The sequence below is a fragment of the Balaenoptera acutorostrata genome, chromosome 14, assembly GCF_949987535.1.
Source record: "Balaenoptera acutorostrata chromosome 14, mBalAcu1.1, whole genome shotgun sequence".
Taxonomy (NCBI): Eukaryota; Metazoa; Chordata; class Mammalia; order Artiodactyla; family Balaenopteridae; genus Balaenoptera; species Balaenoptera acutorostrata.
Window position 1 is genome coordinate 14166341 of NC_080077.1, and position 16784 is coordinate 14183124.

The 16784-nt window shown below is 36.6% G+C and overlaps 1 protein-coding gene across 14 annotated transcripts in view; it reads left to right on the plus strand.

The window, feature by feature from the left end:
* Positions 1–16784, plus strand: part of SYNE1 (spectrin repeat containing nuclear envelope protein 1) — a 463872-nt gene that overhangs the window by 101940 nt on the left and 345148 nt on the right. For 12 of the 14 annotated variants that reach the window (XM_057527516.1, XM_057527518.1, XM_057527519.1 and 9 more), the window contains exons 5-8: positions 6809–6892; positions 13390–13410; positions 13886–13978; positions 14877–15055. In XM_057527516.1, coding sequence (XP_057383499.1) covers positions 6809–6892; positions 13390–13410; positions 13886–13978; positions 14877–15055 — 377 coding nt within the window. The remainder of the gene's footprint in view (positions 1–6808; positions 6893–13389; positions 13411–13885; positions 13979–14876; positions 15056–16784) is intronic. The other 2 variants (XM_057527509.1, XM_057527514.1) reach the window with 1 other exon arrangement.

Consider the following 16784-nt stretch of genomic DNA (forward strand, 5'->3'; position numbering starts at 1 on the left):
TCAGGACCACATTAAGATGAAAAGCATCATTTAAAGGACTGAGTATCCTAGGCATTCTTGTAGAGCTTTCAAAGAGAGAATGTGAACAGAAGCATTTCCCTCAGGAGCATTAGCACTGTTCGGGAAATCTATAATTATCTCATACGTACAACTCTATTAAAGAGCACTATACTTTAACATCATGATTCACATAGCCCAGGACTCTGACTTTGGCCATGATCATCTGGGAAATTCAGCCAAATACCTTAGTATTCCCTTTACCACCAGCATCTCAAGGTAAGGGAGGACTCTCAGTATCTTAGTTTCTTTTAATAACCTATTGTGACTCTTGTCTATGATTTTATTTCAGATGCTAGGGAGTTTTGAGTTTTTATAATTATTATTCTTGGATTTCTCTGTGCCCTTTGATTATTATTCGAAGAACATTTACTCTTTGAATGGATCAGTGATTATATATCTTTAATCACACATAAAGATAGGAACACTAAATTTAATTTTATACTTAGGATTTTTTTTAAGAATGTGAAGAATTCCATAGAAAAATTAAAAATAGTAGAAGCAATATGAATAGAGCTTAAGGACTGCAGAGAAATTCATTTCTTATCTATTTTGTTAACCTTCTGTATAGTATTATTAAAGACTCCTTAACACTCTGCGTTCAAGAGGAGCCTAAAAATCCACTTAAAAGTACACATGGACATTCTTAGGAAATTGGGAGCATTGAAGGCCCCTGCACGTTCACCAGGTAACTTTGTTAAACATCAATCGTATATTGAGAGTAGAACTCAAGTCTGCAGCTGGGTTTGGCATTATCTTTTGACTGTTCAGCTAACATATCTGGAGTCTCTATTGTGGATAAGGCACTGCCTTTGCCCTCTAAGGAGAACAAGGATGAATGAGGTATGGTTGGTGCCCTCAAAGAGCTTGTAGCCTGGTAGGGAGGATCACTGTATTAATTAGGGTAGGTCAGTTGTGTTAAAATAGATGCAAATATGGGGTAGAACTATACAGTAGATGTTTATACCTTGCTCTTTTAGCCAGGATACAGCCAAAGAAGAAAAGCAGAGAAAAGGTATTTGCTTTACTAGATATCAGGTCTTACAGTGAAGCTTTATCACATAAGATAGTGTGGTGTTAATACAGGGATGGGCATACTCACTAATGCAGTAGAGTTGAGAAACAGACCAAGGCATGAATGGAAATTTAGTTTATGTCAGAGGTGGATGTCAGATCTGGGAAGGAAAGATGGTTCAATAAATGGAACAGCAAGAAAAAGGTATAGTTGGATCCTTATCTCATGGCCTCTATAGAAATCAAACATACATGGATAAAGGCCCTAATGGCAAAAATACTTTAAACTCTTAGAAAATATAGGTGAATATCTCTGAGACATCAGGACAGGGAAAAAAATAAGGCAAAAAATATTAACTATAAAAGATTGTTACCTTTGACTATTTTAAAATTGAGAACATTTTTTAATCAAAAAACTTTAAAGAGTGATAAAACAAGTAAAAATTGGTCAAAGATATTCACAATACAGGTTACAAAAGGATTAAGAAAGGATTATATCAAGAATATATGAGGTACATCTTCAAAACAATGAGTACAAACAACCCAAGAAAACTGGACAGCTACATGTAAAAGAATGAAATTAGAACACTCCCTAACACCATACACAAAAATAAACTCAAAATAGATTAAAGACCTAAATGTAAGGCTGGACACTATAAAACTCTTAGAGGAAAACATAGGCAGAACACTCTTTGACATAAATTGCAGCAAGATCTTTTTTGACCCACCTCCTAAAGTAATGAAAATAAAAACAAAAATAAATGGAGGAACCTCCATACTGTTCTCCATTTACATTCCCACCAACAGTACAAGAGGGTTCCCTTTTCTCCACACCCTCTCCAGCATTTACTGTTTGCAGATTTTTTGATGATGGCCATTCTGACCAGTGCAAGGTGATATGTCACTGTAGTTTTGATTTGCATTTCTCTAGTGATTAGTAATGTTGAGCATCTTTTCAGGTGTTTGTTGGCAATCTGTATACCTTCTTTGGAGAAAAGTCTATTTAGGTCTTCTGCCCATTTTTGGATTGGATTGTTTGTTTTTTCGATATTGAGCTGCATGAGCTGCTTGTATATTTTGGAGATTACTCCTTTGTCAGTTGCTTCGTTTGCAAATATTTTCTCCCATTCTGAGGGTTGTCTTTTCGTCTTGTTTATGGTTTCCTTTGCTGTGCAGAAACCCTGAGAAAACCATAATTCAAAAAGAGTCATGTACCACAATGTTCATTGCAGCACTATTTAATAGCCAGGACATGGAAGCAACCTAAGTGTCCATCGACATCTGAATGGATAAAGAAGATGTGGCACATATATACAATGGGATATTACTCAGCTATAAAAAGAAACGAAACTGAGTTATTTGTAGTGAGGTGGAGGTACCTAGAGTCTGTCATACAGAGTGAAGTAAGTCAGAAAGAGAAAAACAAATACCATATGCTAACACATATATATGGAATCTAAAAAAAAAAAATTGGTTCTGATGAACCTAGGGGCAGGACAGGAATAAAGACACAGACTTAGACAATGGACTTGAGGACATGGGGAGGGGGAAGGGTAAGCTGAGATGAAGTGAGAGAGTGGCATGGACATATATACACTACCAAATGTGAAATAGATAGCTAGTGGGAAGCAGTCACATAGCACAGGGAGATCAGCTCAGTGCTTTGTGACCACCTAGAGGAGTGGGATTGGGAGGGTGGGAGGGAGATGCAAGAGGGAGGGGATATGGGGATATATGTATACGTATAGCTGATTCACTTTGTTATACAGCAGCAACTAACACAACAATGTAAAGCAATTATACTCCAGTAAAGATGTTTAAAAATAAATAAATAAATAAGTAAATAAGTAAACAAATGGAACCTAATGAAACTTAAAAGCTTTTGCACAGCAAAGGAAACCACAAACGAGATGAAAACACAACCCTCAGAATGGGAGAAAATATTTGCAAACGAAGCAACTGACAAAGGAGTAATCTCCAAAATATACAAACAGCTCATGCAGCTCAACATCAAAAAAATAAACAAACCAATCAAAAATTGGGCAGAAGACCTAAATAGACATTTCTCCAAAGAAGACATACAGTTGGCCAACAAACGCATGAAAAGATGCTCAACATCACTAATTATTAGAGAAATGCAAAGCAAAACTATAATGAGGTATCACCTCACACTGGTCAGAATGGCCATCATCAAAACATCTGCAAACAATAAATGCTGGAGAGGGTGTGGAGAAAAGGGAACCCTCCTACACTGTTGGTGGGAATGTAAATTGGTACAGCCACTATGGAGAACAGTATGGAGGTTCCTTAAAAAACTGAAAATAGAACTACCATATGACCCAGCAATCCCACTCCTGGGCATATACCCAGAGAAAACCATAATTCAAAAAGATACATGCACCCCAATGTTCATTGCAGTACTGCTTACAATAGCCAAGACATGGAAGCAACCTAAATGTCCATCAACAGAGGAATGGATAAAGAAGATGTGGCACATATATACAATGGAATATTTCTCAGCCATTAAAAAGAATGAAATACTGCCATTTGCAGCAACATGCATGGTCCTAGAGATTGTGATACTGAGTGAAGTAAGTCAGACAAAGAGAAATATTGTATGATATCACTTGTATGTGGAATCTAAAAAGAAATGATACAAATGAATTTATTTACAAAACAGAAACAGACACACAAACTTAGAGAATGAACTTATGGTTACCAGGGGGGAAGGCTGGGGGGAAGGGATAGTTAGGGAGTTTGGGATTGACATGTACACACTGCTATATTTAAAATGGATAACCAACAAGGACCTACTGTATGGCCCAGGGAACTCCGCTCAATGTTATGTGGCAGCCTGGATGGGAGGGGAGTTTGGGGGAGAATGGATAGTACATGTATATGTATGGCTGAGTCGCTTTGCTGTGCACCTGAAACTATCACAACATTGTTTATCGGCTATACTCCAATATAAAATACAAAGTTAAGAAAAAAGATGTGGTACATATATACAATGGAATATTACTCAGCCATTAAAAGCAACGAAATTGTGCCATTTGCAGGGTTGTGGATGGACCTAGAACCTGTCATACAGAATGAAGTAAGTCAGAAAGAGAAAAACAAATATCGTATAATATCACTTATATGTGGCATCTAGAAAAATGGTACAGATGAACTTATTTACAAAGCAGAAATAGAGACACAGATGTAGAGAACAAGCATATGGATACCATGGGGGGTGATGGGATGAATTGGGAGATTGGGATTGACATATATACACTACTATGTATAAAACAGATAACTAATGAGAACCTACTGTATAGCACAGGGAACTCTACTCAGTGCTCTGTGGTGACCTAAATGGGAAGGAAATCCAAAAAAGAGGGGATATATGTATACGTAGAGCTGATTCACTTTGCTGTACAGCAGAAACAAACACAACATTGTAGAGCAACTATACTCCAATAAAAATTAATAAAAGGAAAAGAAACAGACTTGCCAAAAAACAGAGGGTGAGGTGTTCACACCATTGTTGAGCAGGGCAGTGCAAATGAAGACCACCATGAAAGACCATGTTACATACGTTCAACTGAAAGTAATTTTTTAAAGATAACTATCAAAATCAAGTGTTGGACAAAATATGTATCCACAGGATTATTCTTGTATTGCTGATAAGAGTGAGTAGTACAAACACTTTGGAAAAGTTTGGCATTAGATTAGAAGTTCAAAAGTCACATTCCCCCTGACTCAGCAATTCCACTGTTAGGTATACACCCAAGAGAAACTCTTTATACTCGTACCAAAGGTGGGATGTACAAGAATGACCTATCAGCACAGGTCACATAAGAATAACCTGGAAATAATTCAGATTCGCATCAGAAGGAGAGTAAGTCAATGGTACAGTATATGGCTGTCAAAATGAAGGAAATACAGCGACAGGAAACAATATGGATGAATGGTAGCAATCTTATCATGTGGAAAAGTAAGTATCAAAAGATTAATACAGCGATAGTCTTTATATAAGAGCTAAGAACTGAAATAAATATTCTTTTTAAGAATGCAATAAATGAAATGAATGTGTATAAAAGGGAAAACATTGGACTGGGTTTATCGTGATGGTTGCCATGGTGAAGGAGTGCAGGGGGATGGAAGGAATGTTAATATTGAGGGATGTGGCTTTTTTGCTTAATTTCTGGGTCCTGGCTTTGTTTTAGTTGTGGGTTCCTAGGTGCTTTTTACATTATAAAAGATGATCAATCAAATAACTAAATAAGTGGGCCACGCAAGACAAGGATAAACATTTTTAAAGTATATTTTCTATTTAAATATTTGTTTAAAATGATGTCATAAAAAATTACCTGTTGTTACACTTTTAACTGGACATGAAAAGGTACTTAGTTTTGAGCTCTAATGGGAGATTGTTTAGAGTTCTAGTGCCACAGAGAAGAGACCAGTCTATCAGCTCTGCAGTCACGGACCTGTTATCCTCTTAGGTCTTGTGAATGTAATGTTATCTACTTCACTGAAATTATTTTCAGTTTTAAAATGAACAGTGTAGCACATAGAAAGCACTTACTATTTTATTCTATTTATTAAATTATTTATTAATTTATTATATTTTGCTGAATCAAACACAAGTAACTTAGTATCCTTGTACCCGAACATACTATTTTGCGAAGAACATTTTCATTCTTACACTCCTACTTTTTAACCTTGGCTCATGTGCGCCATGCTTTTCGGTCCTTCAGGCAGAGAAACGCCACTAATACTGTCAGCAACTTTCATGTTAGTATGACTGAAAAAAAAATGTGAGTGACCAAGAGTACTTTCTTTAAGACTTTATTTTTTAGAGAAGTTTTAAGTTTATGACAAAATTGAGAGGAAAGGAGAGATTTCCCATTATCTCCTGCCCTCCACACGCACCAAGAGGACTTTTCATAAAAATACTTCCTAACTTGCAGGAATAACAGTCTTAGTAGACAACATAGGAATTTTGTGAATTTCCAACCTTAAGCACACAGAAACCTTAAAGGTAAGTGCATTCAGAGCTGAGAATGAATGTATTTATTGAGTAAATTATACACCTTCCAAGTGCTGTGGGGATAACGCTCCTCTATGTATCTGCTAACCTTTATAGAAATTGAGTATGTTGGCTGTTCTTGAACATTCTTCAAGTATATTTGGAATCCACTTAAATAGATTTTATAACTGTCTTTTTTTTTTAAACATCTTTATTGAAGTATAATTGCTTTACAATGGTGTGTTAGTTTCTGCTTTATAACAAAGTGAATCAGTTATACATATACATATGTTCCCATATCTCTTCCCTCTTGCATCTCCCTCCCTCCCACCCTCCCTATCCCACCCCTCTAGGTGGTCACAAAGCACAGAGCTGATCTCCCTGTGCTATGCGGCTGCTTCCCACTAGCTATCTATTTTACATTTGGTAGTGTATATATGTCCATGACACTCTCTCACCCTGTCACATCTCACCCCTCCCCCTCCCCATATCCTCAAGTCCATTCTCTAGTAGGTCTGTGTCTTTATTCCTGTCTTGCCACTAGGTTCTTCATTGCAGCACTATTTACAATAGCCAGGACATGGAAGCAACCTAAGTGTCCATCATCGGATGAATGGATAAAGAAGATGTGGCACATATATACAGTGGAATATTACTCAGCCATAACTGTCTTTTTAATGTGTGCATTTTTACTTATTCCTATCCTTCCCCCTTTTATAGCCGTGTGAACAAGGACGCCGGACGAAGCGAATCCATGCTGTGGCGAACATTGGCACGGCACTCAAGTTCCTGGAAGGAAGGCAGGTAAGAGAGAAACACAAACAAAACACTTCAAGGAGAAAGCGTGGACATACTAATATTTTCATTGTTGATTGTTGGGTAAAAACACTGCATGCAATCTATACAACATATATGTGCAATGTTATTGTAAAATCATTTTAGACTTACAGAAGAGTGGCAAAAAAAAAAAGGCACAGAGATTTCATGTCTGTACTTCAGCCAGCTTCCTCTAATGTGAGGGACTTATTTGTACATAGTACATATATGTAACATAGTACAACTACCAAATAAGGAAATTAAAATTGGTATGATACTGTTAAGTAGAGCATAGAAATTAATCTAATTTCATCATTTTTTCTCCAGTGTCTTATTTCTGTTCCAGGATCCAATCCAATAACATGCCTTGCATTTTAATTGTGGTGGCTCCTTTGTCTTTTCCATTCTGTGACCTTGTCTTTCTGTGACTTTCATGACCTTAATGATAACTGCCAGGCAGTTATTTTTCATAATATCTCTCAGTTTGGTTTGTGTGATGTTCTCCCATGATTAGGCTGAGGTTATACATTTTTGGCAAGAATTCCAAGGAAGTGATGTATTCTTCTCAGTGCATCAGTTTAGTGGATATAGGTAGGATTCTGACTTGTCTTATTGCTGGTGATGCTAACCTCAACCACTTGATTAAGTCGTCTGCTGAGGTTTTTTTTTATGGTAAAACTACTATTTTTCCATTTATAATTCAGAAATAACTTAGGGGAGATAATTGAGATTATGCTAATATTCTGCTTTTTTTTTTTTTTCAAAAAATTTTATTTATTTATTTATTTATTTTTGGCTGTGTTGGGTCTTCGTTTCTGTACGAGGGCTTTCTCTAGTTGCAGCAAGTGGGGGCCACTCTTCATCGTGGTGCGCGGGCCTCTCACCGTCGTGGTCTCCCTTGTTGCGGAGCACAGGCTCCAGACGCGCAGGCTCAGTAGTTGTGGCTCACGGGCCCAGTTGCTCCACGTCATGTGGGATCCTCCCAGACCAGGGCTCGAACCCGTGTCCCCTGCATTGGCAGGCAGATTCTCAACCACTGTGCCACCAGGGAAGCCCTAATATTCTGCTTCTTGCTCACTGATTTTAGCATCAGTTGCCTTCAATAATTACTTCTGTGCTGTTTGCCTAATGATGATTTTGTTTTTCCCCTCATTTCTTTTATACTTACTAATTGGAACTGTTATGGAAGAAAAAGATGACCTTTCTCCCCCATTTATTTATTTATTCAATTCCTTATTTATTTCATTATGGACTCATGGATATTTATTTTATTCTATAGTTATAATCCAGTATGACTACTGTTATTGTTATTATTGTTATTATTTTGTTGCTCAGATTGTTCTAGCTTTGTCCATTAAGAGTTCCTTCAAGCTGGCTCCTGTACTCTTTTGACATGGCCTCATCCTTTTTCAAGCATTTCCTTATTTTCTGGGACTACAGATTTTCCAGGTTTATCTTATATTTTCCTTACCCCAGTCCTACAATCAACCACTTCTCTAAGGAGGCTTTGTTCCTTTCATTAGTGAATGGCACTTAGAAACCAAGATTTGGGTGCTAGGTGTGCTCATGGCTACTGAGGTTTCATTGCCCTCTCAATATACAGATCTAGATACACGTATGTTTACTAATCTGGGTATACACACACATATCTATATTTCTCTCCCTTCCATCTCTCTCTCTCTCTCTTTCTTTCTATATAGCTTCTTCTATTATGTGTGCATGTAAACCTTTACTTCAAATTGATACTTCTGATTTCAGTCCAATACCACAAGGTCCATTTCATGATGATTTCTTTCTGTTTTCTCTGACAGTGAGAAACCTGGCTCTCATCTACAATATATTCTCTTCTTTTTCATCCCTAGTATATACACATAAAGTAGTTTTAGAATTGCTAACCCACACCTTTGTGAGAAACATATTGACTAACTGGAGAACAGTATTTGTATACAGTTCTTTCGGTCTTCAGCATTACAATATCCTGTCAAGAGACTGTTGTCCAGATTTACCTAGGTCACTTCTGTTCTCCCATCCTTTCAGTGTGATTATGTTATTCATTTGTAATAGAGTTAAGTAATAGAGTTATATTCCATTTTGGGCAACCCAACACACATCCTAGTTGACTTTATTTTTTATTTTAGAGAATGAGACATTATTATGATTCTAGGAGTAAAAGTTACACTTAGAGAAGTGGCATTCCCTCCTCATCCTTGCTTCTCCATTACCATTCTCCTTCCTTTCACTCCTTTCTCACCTCTAGGTAGCCAGTTTCTCCAATTTCTGATTTATCCTTCCTGTATTTCTTTTGCAGGAATGAGCAGGTTATTTTCATACACCACCTTCTTTCTTATACAAAGGTAGCATACTAACGATACACCAGGTGCACTTTACCTTTTTCATTTAACAGTATATCCTGGAAATCCTTCAAATCAGTTCACAGAGATGTTCCTCATTCATTTTTACAGCTGCATAGTATTCCGTGGTCTGGATGTTCCAGAGTTTATTCAACCACTGTCTTATGAATGAGCATTTAGGTTGTTTCTAGCACTTTTCAAACAGAAATGATGATGCAATTAATAACTGTGCATAAGTATTTTTGTATTATTGGAAGTGTATCTTCTGGGTAAATTTTTAGAAGTATGATTGTTGGGTCAAAACATAAGTGTGTATTTTGTTTTGTTAGGTGTTGACATATTTCCCTCCAGAAGGGTTGCACCAATCCTTTTAGATTTTAGCCTTTTCTAATTTGTGGAAATTCAGGAAGTCTGTGTTTGGCAATACCAAAACCAGCTTTATAAATGGATATCCAGATACTTCTGGAAAATAGAATGATTCAGTTATTTACTTCTCTGTCTATATGCACTAAATTATTTCATTTTTCCACAAATGCATAATTGAATATTTTCTGTAAAACGAGAATTCTGGAAAATACAAAATTAAAGAAAACTAGATTCTGGCTCTTAAATAATTTACATTTTGATGAGTTGTTAGTACAGTGAATCAGTATAAAGTTCAGTCAAGCATGCTAACTTCACACCAAAGAGAGATTCTAGGCATTAAGATGGTGTAGAAAAGCAATCTTAGCTTCTAGTAGAATATTGGACATTGTTTCCAGGTCACTTTAACATCATTCTTAATGGAGTGTTTCTCTTCTTCCTTCTCTCGCTTCATGAGTTTTTCATGGAAAGCTGAAAAAAAAGCCTTATTTAACAGGATATTTAGAGTTTTCCCAGTCATTTCGTCTTCCATTTTGGCTATATAACAATAGTGTCCTTCTTTGTTCTGATGTGTATTCACTGGCTAGAATATGAAAACAAAATTCTTCTTATTAATTAATGTCTTGGAGAAAAATTTAATGACTTAACCCATGAAAGGCATTGTTTGTAAAGAGAACCAAAGAGTCTGCTTTTCACAGAAGACTTGTTTGTACCAGGTCCATTTTCACAGAACAAACCTGAATAACTTTTTAAAAAGTAGAGGATTCAGATTTTAAATATTATATTTACTAAGGGCAAAAGGTAATGCATTTGAGTCTCAGGACAAAATCCAAAGTATTTCCTTTCTGTCCCCACAAATCCCTAACTACTTTGATTTTTTAAAAACCTACCTGAAATACATAGTTTTGGGCTTCTCTTTCTTGCATTTCTTTACCCCATTGGCTCACAAAATAATTGACAGTGGGGTAGAATGAGTTTTTGAAGACTCTTTGGTGCCCTCCCTCCTACTGTTTATTTTTGTTCTTTATAATTTAAGAACTTAAGTCTCAAACATATTTTCAAGAATTTGTCTTAAACCTTTGTATTTACTTTGTCCTCCATTTAGATTTTTTCTTTAGATGATTGATAGAAGATTTGTTTAGTACTGGGATAAGGAATAATGAAGGCACTTTCCAAGTTTACTGAAGAAAATCCTACCATTGTGTTTATTTTCCACTTGTTTACTGGGTTACTGAATAAAGGCATATGTTAGTATTTGATAAGAATTGTATAAATTTGGCTCTAATGAATAGATTCATCACTACTTTCCACAAGTTTTTCTCCAATGAGGTGTCAGGTGGATCATTCTAAATAGTAATACAAGGAGCCGGTCACTGACCACGTTTCCTAAAGCTTGCCGTAGTGCACACAAGGACATAAATTTAGGTTCCTGTGAGGTCCGGATAGATGATGTAAACGATGAAGCAAGGTAGAAGCTGATTATGGTAGCAGGAAAACTGAGTAGTCCCATGTGCTGTCTGGAAGAAGGAAGCAAATACTCAGTTCCATCTGGAGTTACCTCGATGAAATGCAAGCACAGTGATCCCAGGTTTAACAATTGAATGAGAAAAGCCAGTAGTCTGGATTTTTTTTTTTTTTTTTTTTTAGTTTGTAAGGGATGGGGTTATATATTTTATTTTATTTTTTAAATTTTTAAATTTATTTTTTTAACATCTTTATTTGAGTATAATTGCTTTACAATGGTGTGTTAGTTTCTGCTTTATAACAAAGTGAATCAGTTATACATATACATATGTTCCCATATCTCTTCCCTCTTTCATCTCCCTCTGGATTGTTTATTTAAATTTTTTTGAAATTTTTCCCAAATAATTCAAATATTTTTTTGAAATGTCTGTGGGTCTTGTATTAGTCTGCTATGGCTGCCATAACAGAGTACCACAGGCTGGATAGCTTAAACAACAAAAATGTATTTTCTCACAGTTCTGGAGGCTGAAAGTCCAAGATCAAGGTGTCATCAGGGTTGATTTCCTCCTTTTTTCCAGGCTTGCCGACAGCTGCTTTGGCACTGTGCCTTCACGTGACCTTTCTTGTGTGTGTGTGCAGAGAGAGAGAGAGAAAGTGAGAGTGAGAGTTCTGGTGTTTCTTCCTCTTCTTATAAGGATACCAGTTCTATTGGATTAGGGCTCACTCTTATAACCTTGTTTCACCTTAATTGTCTCCTTAAAGGTTGTATCTCCAAATGCAGTCACATTGGGGGTTAGGGCTTCAACATGTGAATTTTGAAGATAATTCAGTCCATTTGGGCCTCTGGCTTACAAAATCAAACTTCTCCAAACCTAGAGGTTTTGTTAAAACAGATTCTTAGGCCGCCTTCCTTATTTTCTGGCTCAGAAGGTCTGAGGTGAGGTCCATCTATGTGATTCATCCTTTCTGGTTTCTGGAATTCTTCAGTCTCTTTGGATGTGTCTCTATTGCCCATCCTACAATCTTAGGGCTATTAAAAGTTTATTGTATATTTCATAGGATTTTGCAAGGGAGAGGAGGTAAAACAAACAAAGAACCTGTGCTCCCCAAACCCATTATGGTTTTTAAGTTTTTAAGAAAGAAAATAATTTTGAAAAACATGTTTTCTTCACAAGTTGAGCAAAAGATCTTCAGGTTCTATAACAAGCTGAATGTATAAACTTCAAAGTGCAGTTGGAGCTGGGTTGAGGTAGGAAATTCAACTTATATATTCAATTGCATTTTAAAAAAGAATGATATATGAGGAAAGAGAAATAATTTGTCCTCTATGAAAGGCATTAATCTTGTGGTTATTAGCATGTATTATAAATTTGTGGCCCATGGATACTAAAATGGATATAAAGAAAATTCTGGAGAAATTGTAAAATGGAGCAATCAAAATGATTATAAAGATTGTAATAGGTTCAGTCATAAAAGATAAAAGAAATGTGACACTCTTTATTTTCCACCAACAAGTATTTTATCTTACACAGTGCTTAGGTTTAAAAGAAGTAGACACATGATCTTGTGATCTGTGGAAGTTCTCAATATTTTTCTGTCTCTGAGCCTGATGAATGAACTTCAGCAGTGAGATAAAATCCCATGGGTATATCTCAAATTATTTACAGTGACTTTTGTGCTAGCTTTTACTTTACTCCTCAAATGTATAACTAGTAACTTTAAGCTAATCACTCAAGAGTAAGGTGTTTGTGGGATGATTTTGCTTCTGATATTTTTTAAAAAGTAAGCTATTTACAAACTTCTGAACTTTATTTTAATATCACACCTTATTCAATCTTGGCTGAGAATTATTGAGCTAGAAGTCTAAGGAGTACTTTAGTTTTTTTCTAATTTGTCCGGGGATTATGAAGAGGGGGATGAGCAGTTAGTTGTATTCTATAGAGGCTGACTGAGCTGGACCTACCGTACAAGTCTATTTTCCTGGGACTTTCTCATAGTTGGGAAGACATTGAAATGAATAATCGGGGACAATTGTAGACAGATTAATTCTGAGTGCTTTATAGTTGTCAGTGCCCCAAAGTAGGGAACTGAATCCCCACAGTCTCTTTCTACTCTCTTAACTATTTCTCTTAACAATTAACTATTTCTCTTAACTATTTCTTGGCTTTCCTTTATCTTTAAAATGTATTCTGCAAATCACGCTCTAAATTTACCACCTGCATTTTTATTCCCTTTGAACAAATAATGTGGATTTTGAAGGACTATTTATGTATATGTATCATCTTCTCCCTTTGTTTTTCATGTCAGTCCATGTACAGAGGATCACCGGTTAGTACAAATTTTAGAATTTTTAACTCCTGACTTTTATAGGTAAAAGAGAACATAAGTTTCATGCTATTTGGTAACAAATTTCAAAGTAAGTGCATCTTCTTAAACTTCCCCTCACAGTTTCTTTTATGTTCCAGTCAACCTCTGAATGTAAAGAATGACCTTTTTTTTTCTTTTTCCTGTCTGGCATTTTGTTGGTAATTCCTCGCATGATGTCATATTTTTTTCAACTTTAAACCAGTTTTTGAAATTTGTTCTGTAGTTGTGTTTATTGTGTGCACCAAATGAATGCCCCTGAAATTTCCACTGAGACCGTGTGCTCGTTTGTTTTTATGGCTCACCCTGCTTCTTCTCGTGTACTGCTGCACAGGCATGACCAAATGTTATTGACGTCTAGTAAAGTGCTACTTATTGCATAATTAAATGGTCTGTAATCTTCTAGTACATTACTAGTACAGTTTTTCTTTTTAAACAGATTAAATTAGTCAACATTAACTCCACTGATATAGCTGATGGCCGACCCTCGATAGTTCTCGGATTGATGTGGACCATTATTCTGTATTTCCAGGTATTGTGCTTCTTCAGCTCCCTTTTCGGTTGATATAAATGTCACAGATGGAGGTAGTGGTGGACATTTTAATAATGAATAATGCCCTCATTTTCTGTACCTTTGCGGCTGAACCTCAAGTTAGCAGAGATGTGACCTTCACATGTACATTGTTTTTTGTTGGCAGAAAATGCCCTCTTTTTCTCCGCTAAGGTGTTATATATGGAACTCCCCAAAGAACTCGGCCAGGTACCCAATCTGAAAAGTGGGTAGAACACGATGGAGATGAAATATTGGTGTAAAAAGAGTTCAGGAAGTTTTTCTTTGTCCTCTGGAAGGGAGTGGTTCTATGCTCCTATTAGACATTAAGGGGAGAAATTAACTTGCTGTTCTCTCTGGGATAATTCTTCTAGCCGTAAGGTTGTTTTTTAAAGAAATGGACTTTATTTTTTAGAGCAGTTTGAGGTTCTCCGCAAAACTGAGCAAAGAGTACAGAAATTTCCCATGTACTCCCTGCACCCACACATGCATAGCCTCCCCTTAACCAGTATCCCCCATGGGAGTGGAACATTGGTTACAATTAATGAACCTTTACTGACACATCACTATCATTTCAAGGTTCGTAGTTTACATTAGGATTCACTCTTGGTGTGTACATTCTTTGAGTTTGGAGAACCATTAGGTTTTGTTTTCTTCATTCATGCATGTATTTAACAAGTGTTCATTACTGTGTACAAGGTCCCGTTTTAGATGTGGTTGGAAGTGCAAACAGGAGTAAGACATCGGTTGTGCTCTTTAAGAGCTTATATTGTTGGGAGGTTAAGGGTGTTAAGATCAATCAAGTTGGAAAAGTCAACCACCTGAGAAGAGAAGAACAAAGATAATGCTGACGTTTTGCCGACTCTTGATGCACACACAGATTGAGGAGTTGACCAGCAACCTACCGCAGCTGCAGTCTCTGTCCAGCAGCGTGTCCTCCGTGGACAGCATGGTCAGCTCTGAGACCGCCAGCCCCCCAAGCAAACGCAAGGTGGCCACCAAGATCCAAGGAAATGCTAAGAAGGCTTTATTAAAGTGGGTCCAGTACACAGTCGCCAAGTAAGTACCAAGAAGGAGTTTGTTTAAATTAGAAACCCTTGAATAATTTGAGTTATCAGTTTATGACTGAGTGCACATTCCAGTGACTGCAAAATTTGTGGCGACGTATGAATGAATGGCTTTGCTTCGGCTCTCATTTCACTCTTCCCTTGAATTAAAATGTAAACAGAAAGCATCCCTGATACTCTAGGAAAATGGTGTAATAAAACTAATTCCTTCTTCACTTGTGTGATGGGACCCAATTAAGTTGTTTAATCCCTACACTTGATTAGCATGAGGACTAATTCCATTTAGGTCATTGTTTGGATTTTCTGCTGCTATTAGATAATCTTTACACAAATAAATTAGAGGTTTAAACGTGATTATCTCTTCATAAGACTATTGAGTTCTATTTAATACTATTGTGGACTAAGGTCCACATCCTGAAATAATCATATTTGTTTTTATACCTTGAAACTTTCTAGCAATTTTATTTTTTAATGTTTTCTTTGATCTTATCTTTTATCTGGAATGTACACTCTTTTGTCAGCTCCAGCTATATGGACTGGGAGTTTGATTCTAAGCATGATAAATTTACATATGTGCACATATATGTGAGAATACTGGATATAAAATTACTACTCTCAAAAAGTACTTTCTCATAGCAATTTCAATAGAGTTTTCAATTGATCATACCAATACTTTGTGGTCAGATGTGGTCAGTAATAAAATCTCTTCACCTAGAAGTTGTGTTTTTGTAAGATTTTCCTAAATGACATGTAAAATTAACTCACTTTCTATTTTGTTTCACATGCCTAGATATAACCCACATCTAATTCTCTCCTTCTGGAAAATAGTTGTAAACAAGTACTTATCATTATAAAACACTGAGGCACTAAACACAGGAAGTTCTATTTTTAAAGAGTTTGAAGAGCAAAAATAAGGAGAGAAAAAAATAAACATAGAGAAGATGTAATTAGTGTTACTAACTTATATAGTTTTGCTTAACTTGTAAAGTGTGTTGTTGGTGGTTTTCTAATTTGGGGTATATATTTTTTTTTTTTTTTTAAAGGATTTTCTTATTTATTTATTTATTTATTTATTTATTTATTTTTGGCTGTGTTGGGTCTTCGGTTCGTGCGAGGGCTTTCTCCAGTTGCGGCAAGAGGGGGCCACTCTTCATCGCGGTGCGGGGACCGCTCTTCATCGCGGTGCGCGGGCCTTTCTCTATCGCGGCCCCTCCCGTCGCGGGGCACAGGCTCCAGACGCGCAGGCTCAGCAATTGTGGCTCACGGGCCCAGCTGCTCCGTGGCATGTGGGATCTTCCCAGACCAGGGCTCGAACCCGTGTCCCCTGCATTAGCAGGCAGATTCTCAACCACTGCGCCACCAGGGAAGCCCCTGGGGTATATTTTTTTGATTCAAGTTGCAATTAAAAATATTTCTGAAAGCAAAGCTTTGTGGCTCTTGGGACTCTAGTAGGGATGAAATTAAAAGCCCTTCCCACATTGCTGGCATGCTCTTTGCATAACATCTACAGTGGGTATTACTAATCTCTTTTGCAGCTTAACCAAGCAGGGAGAAGAAACATGTTGGGTAGGAGAGGACGGGTGATCACATGCTACAACATATATCATGATGCTATCGCGATAAAACTTTGTAATAATGTCAATGTGATATTCTGTTGTCTGTTGCTCTACACAGCATTTAATTAAACAAAGTAAATAAATTTTCATTTAATATTATATAGC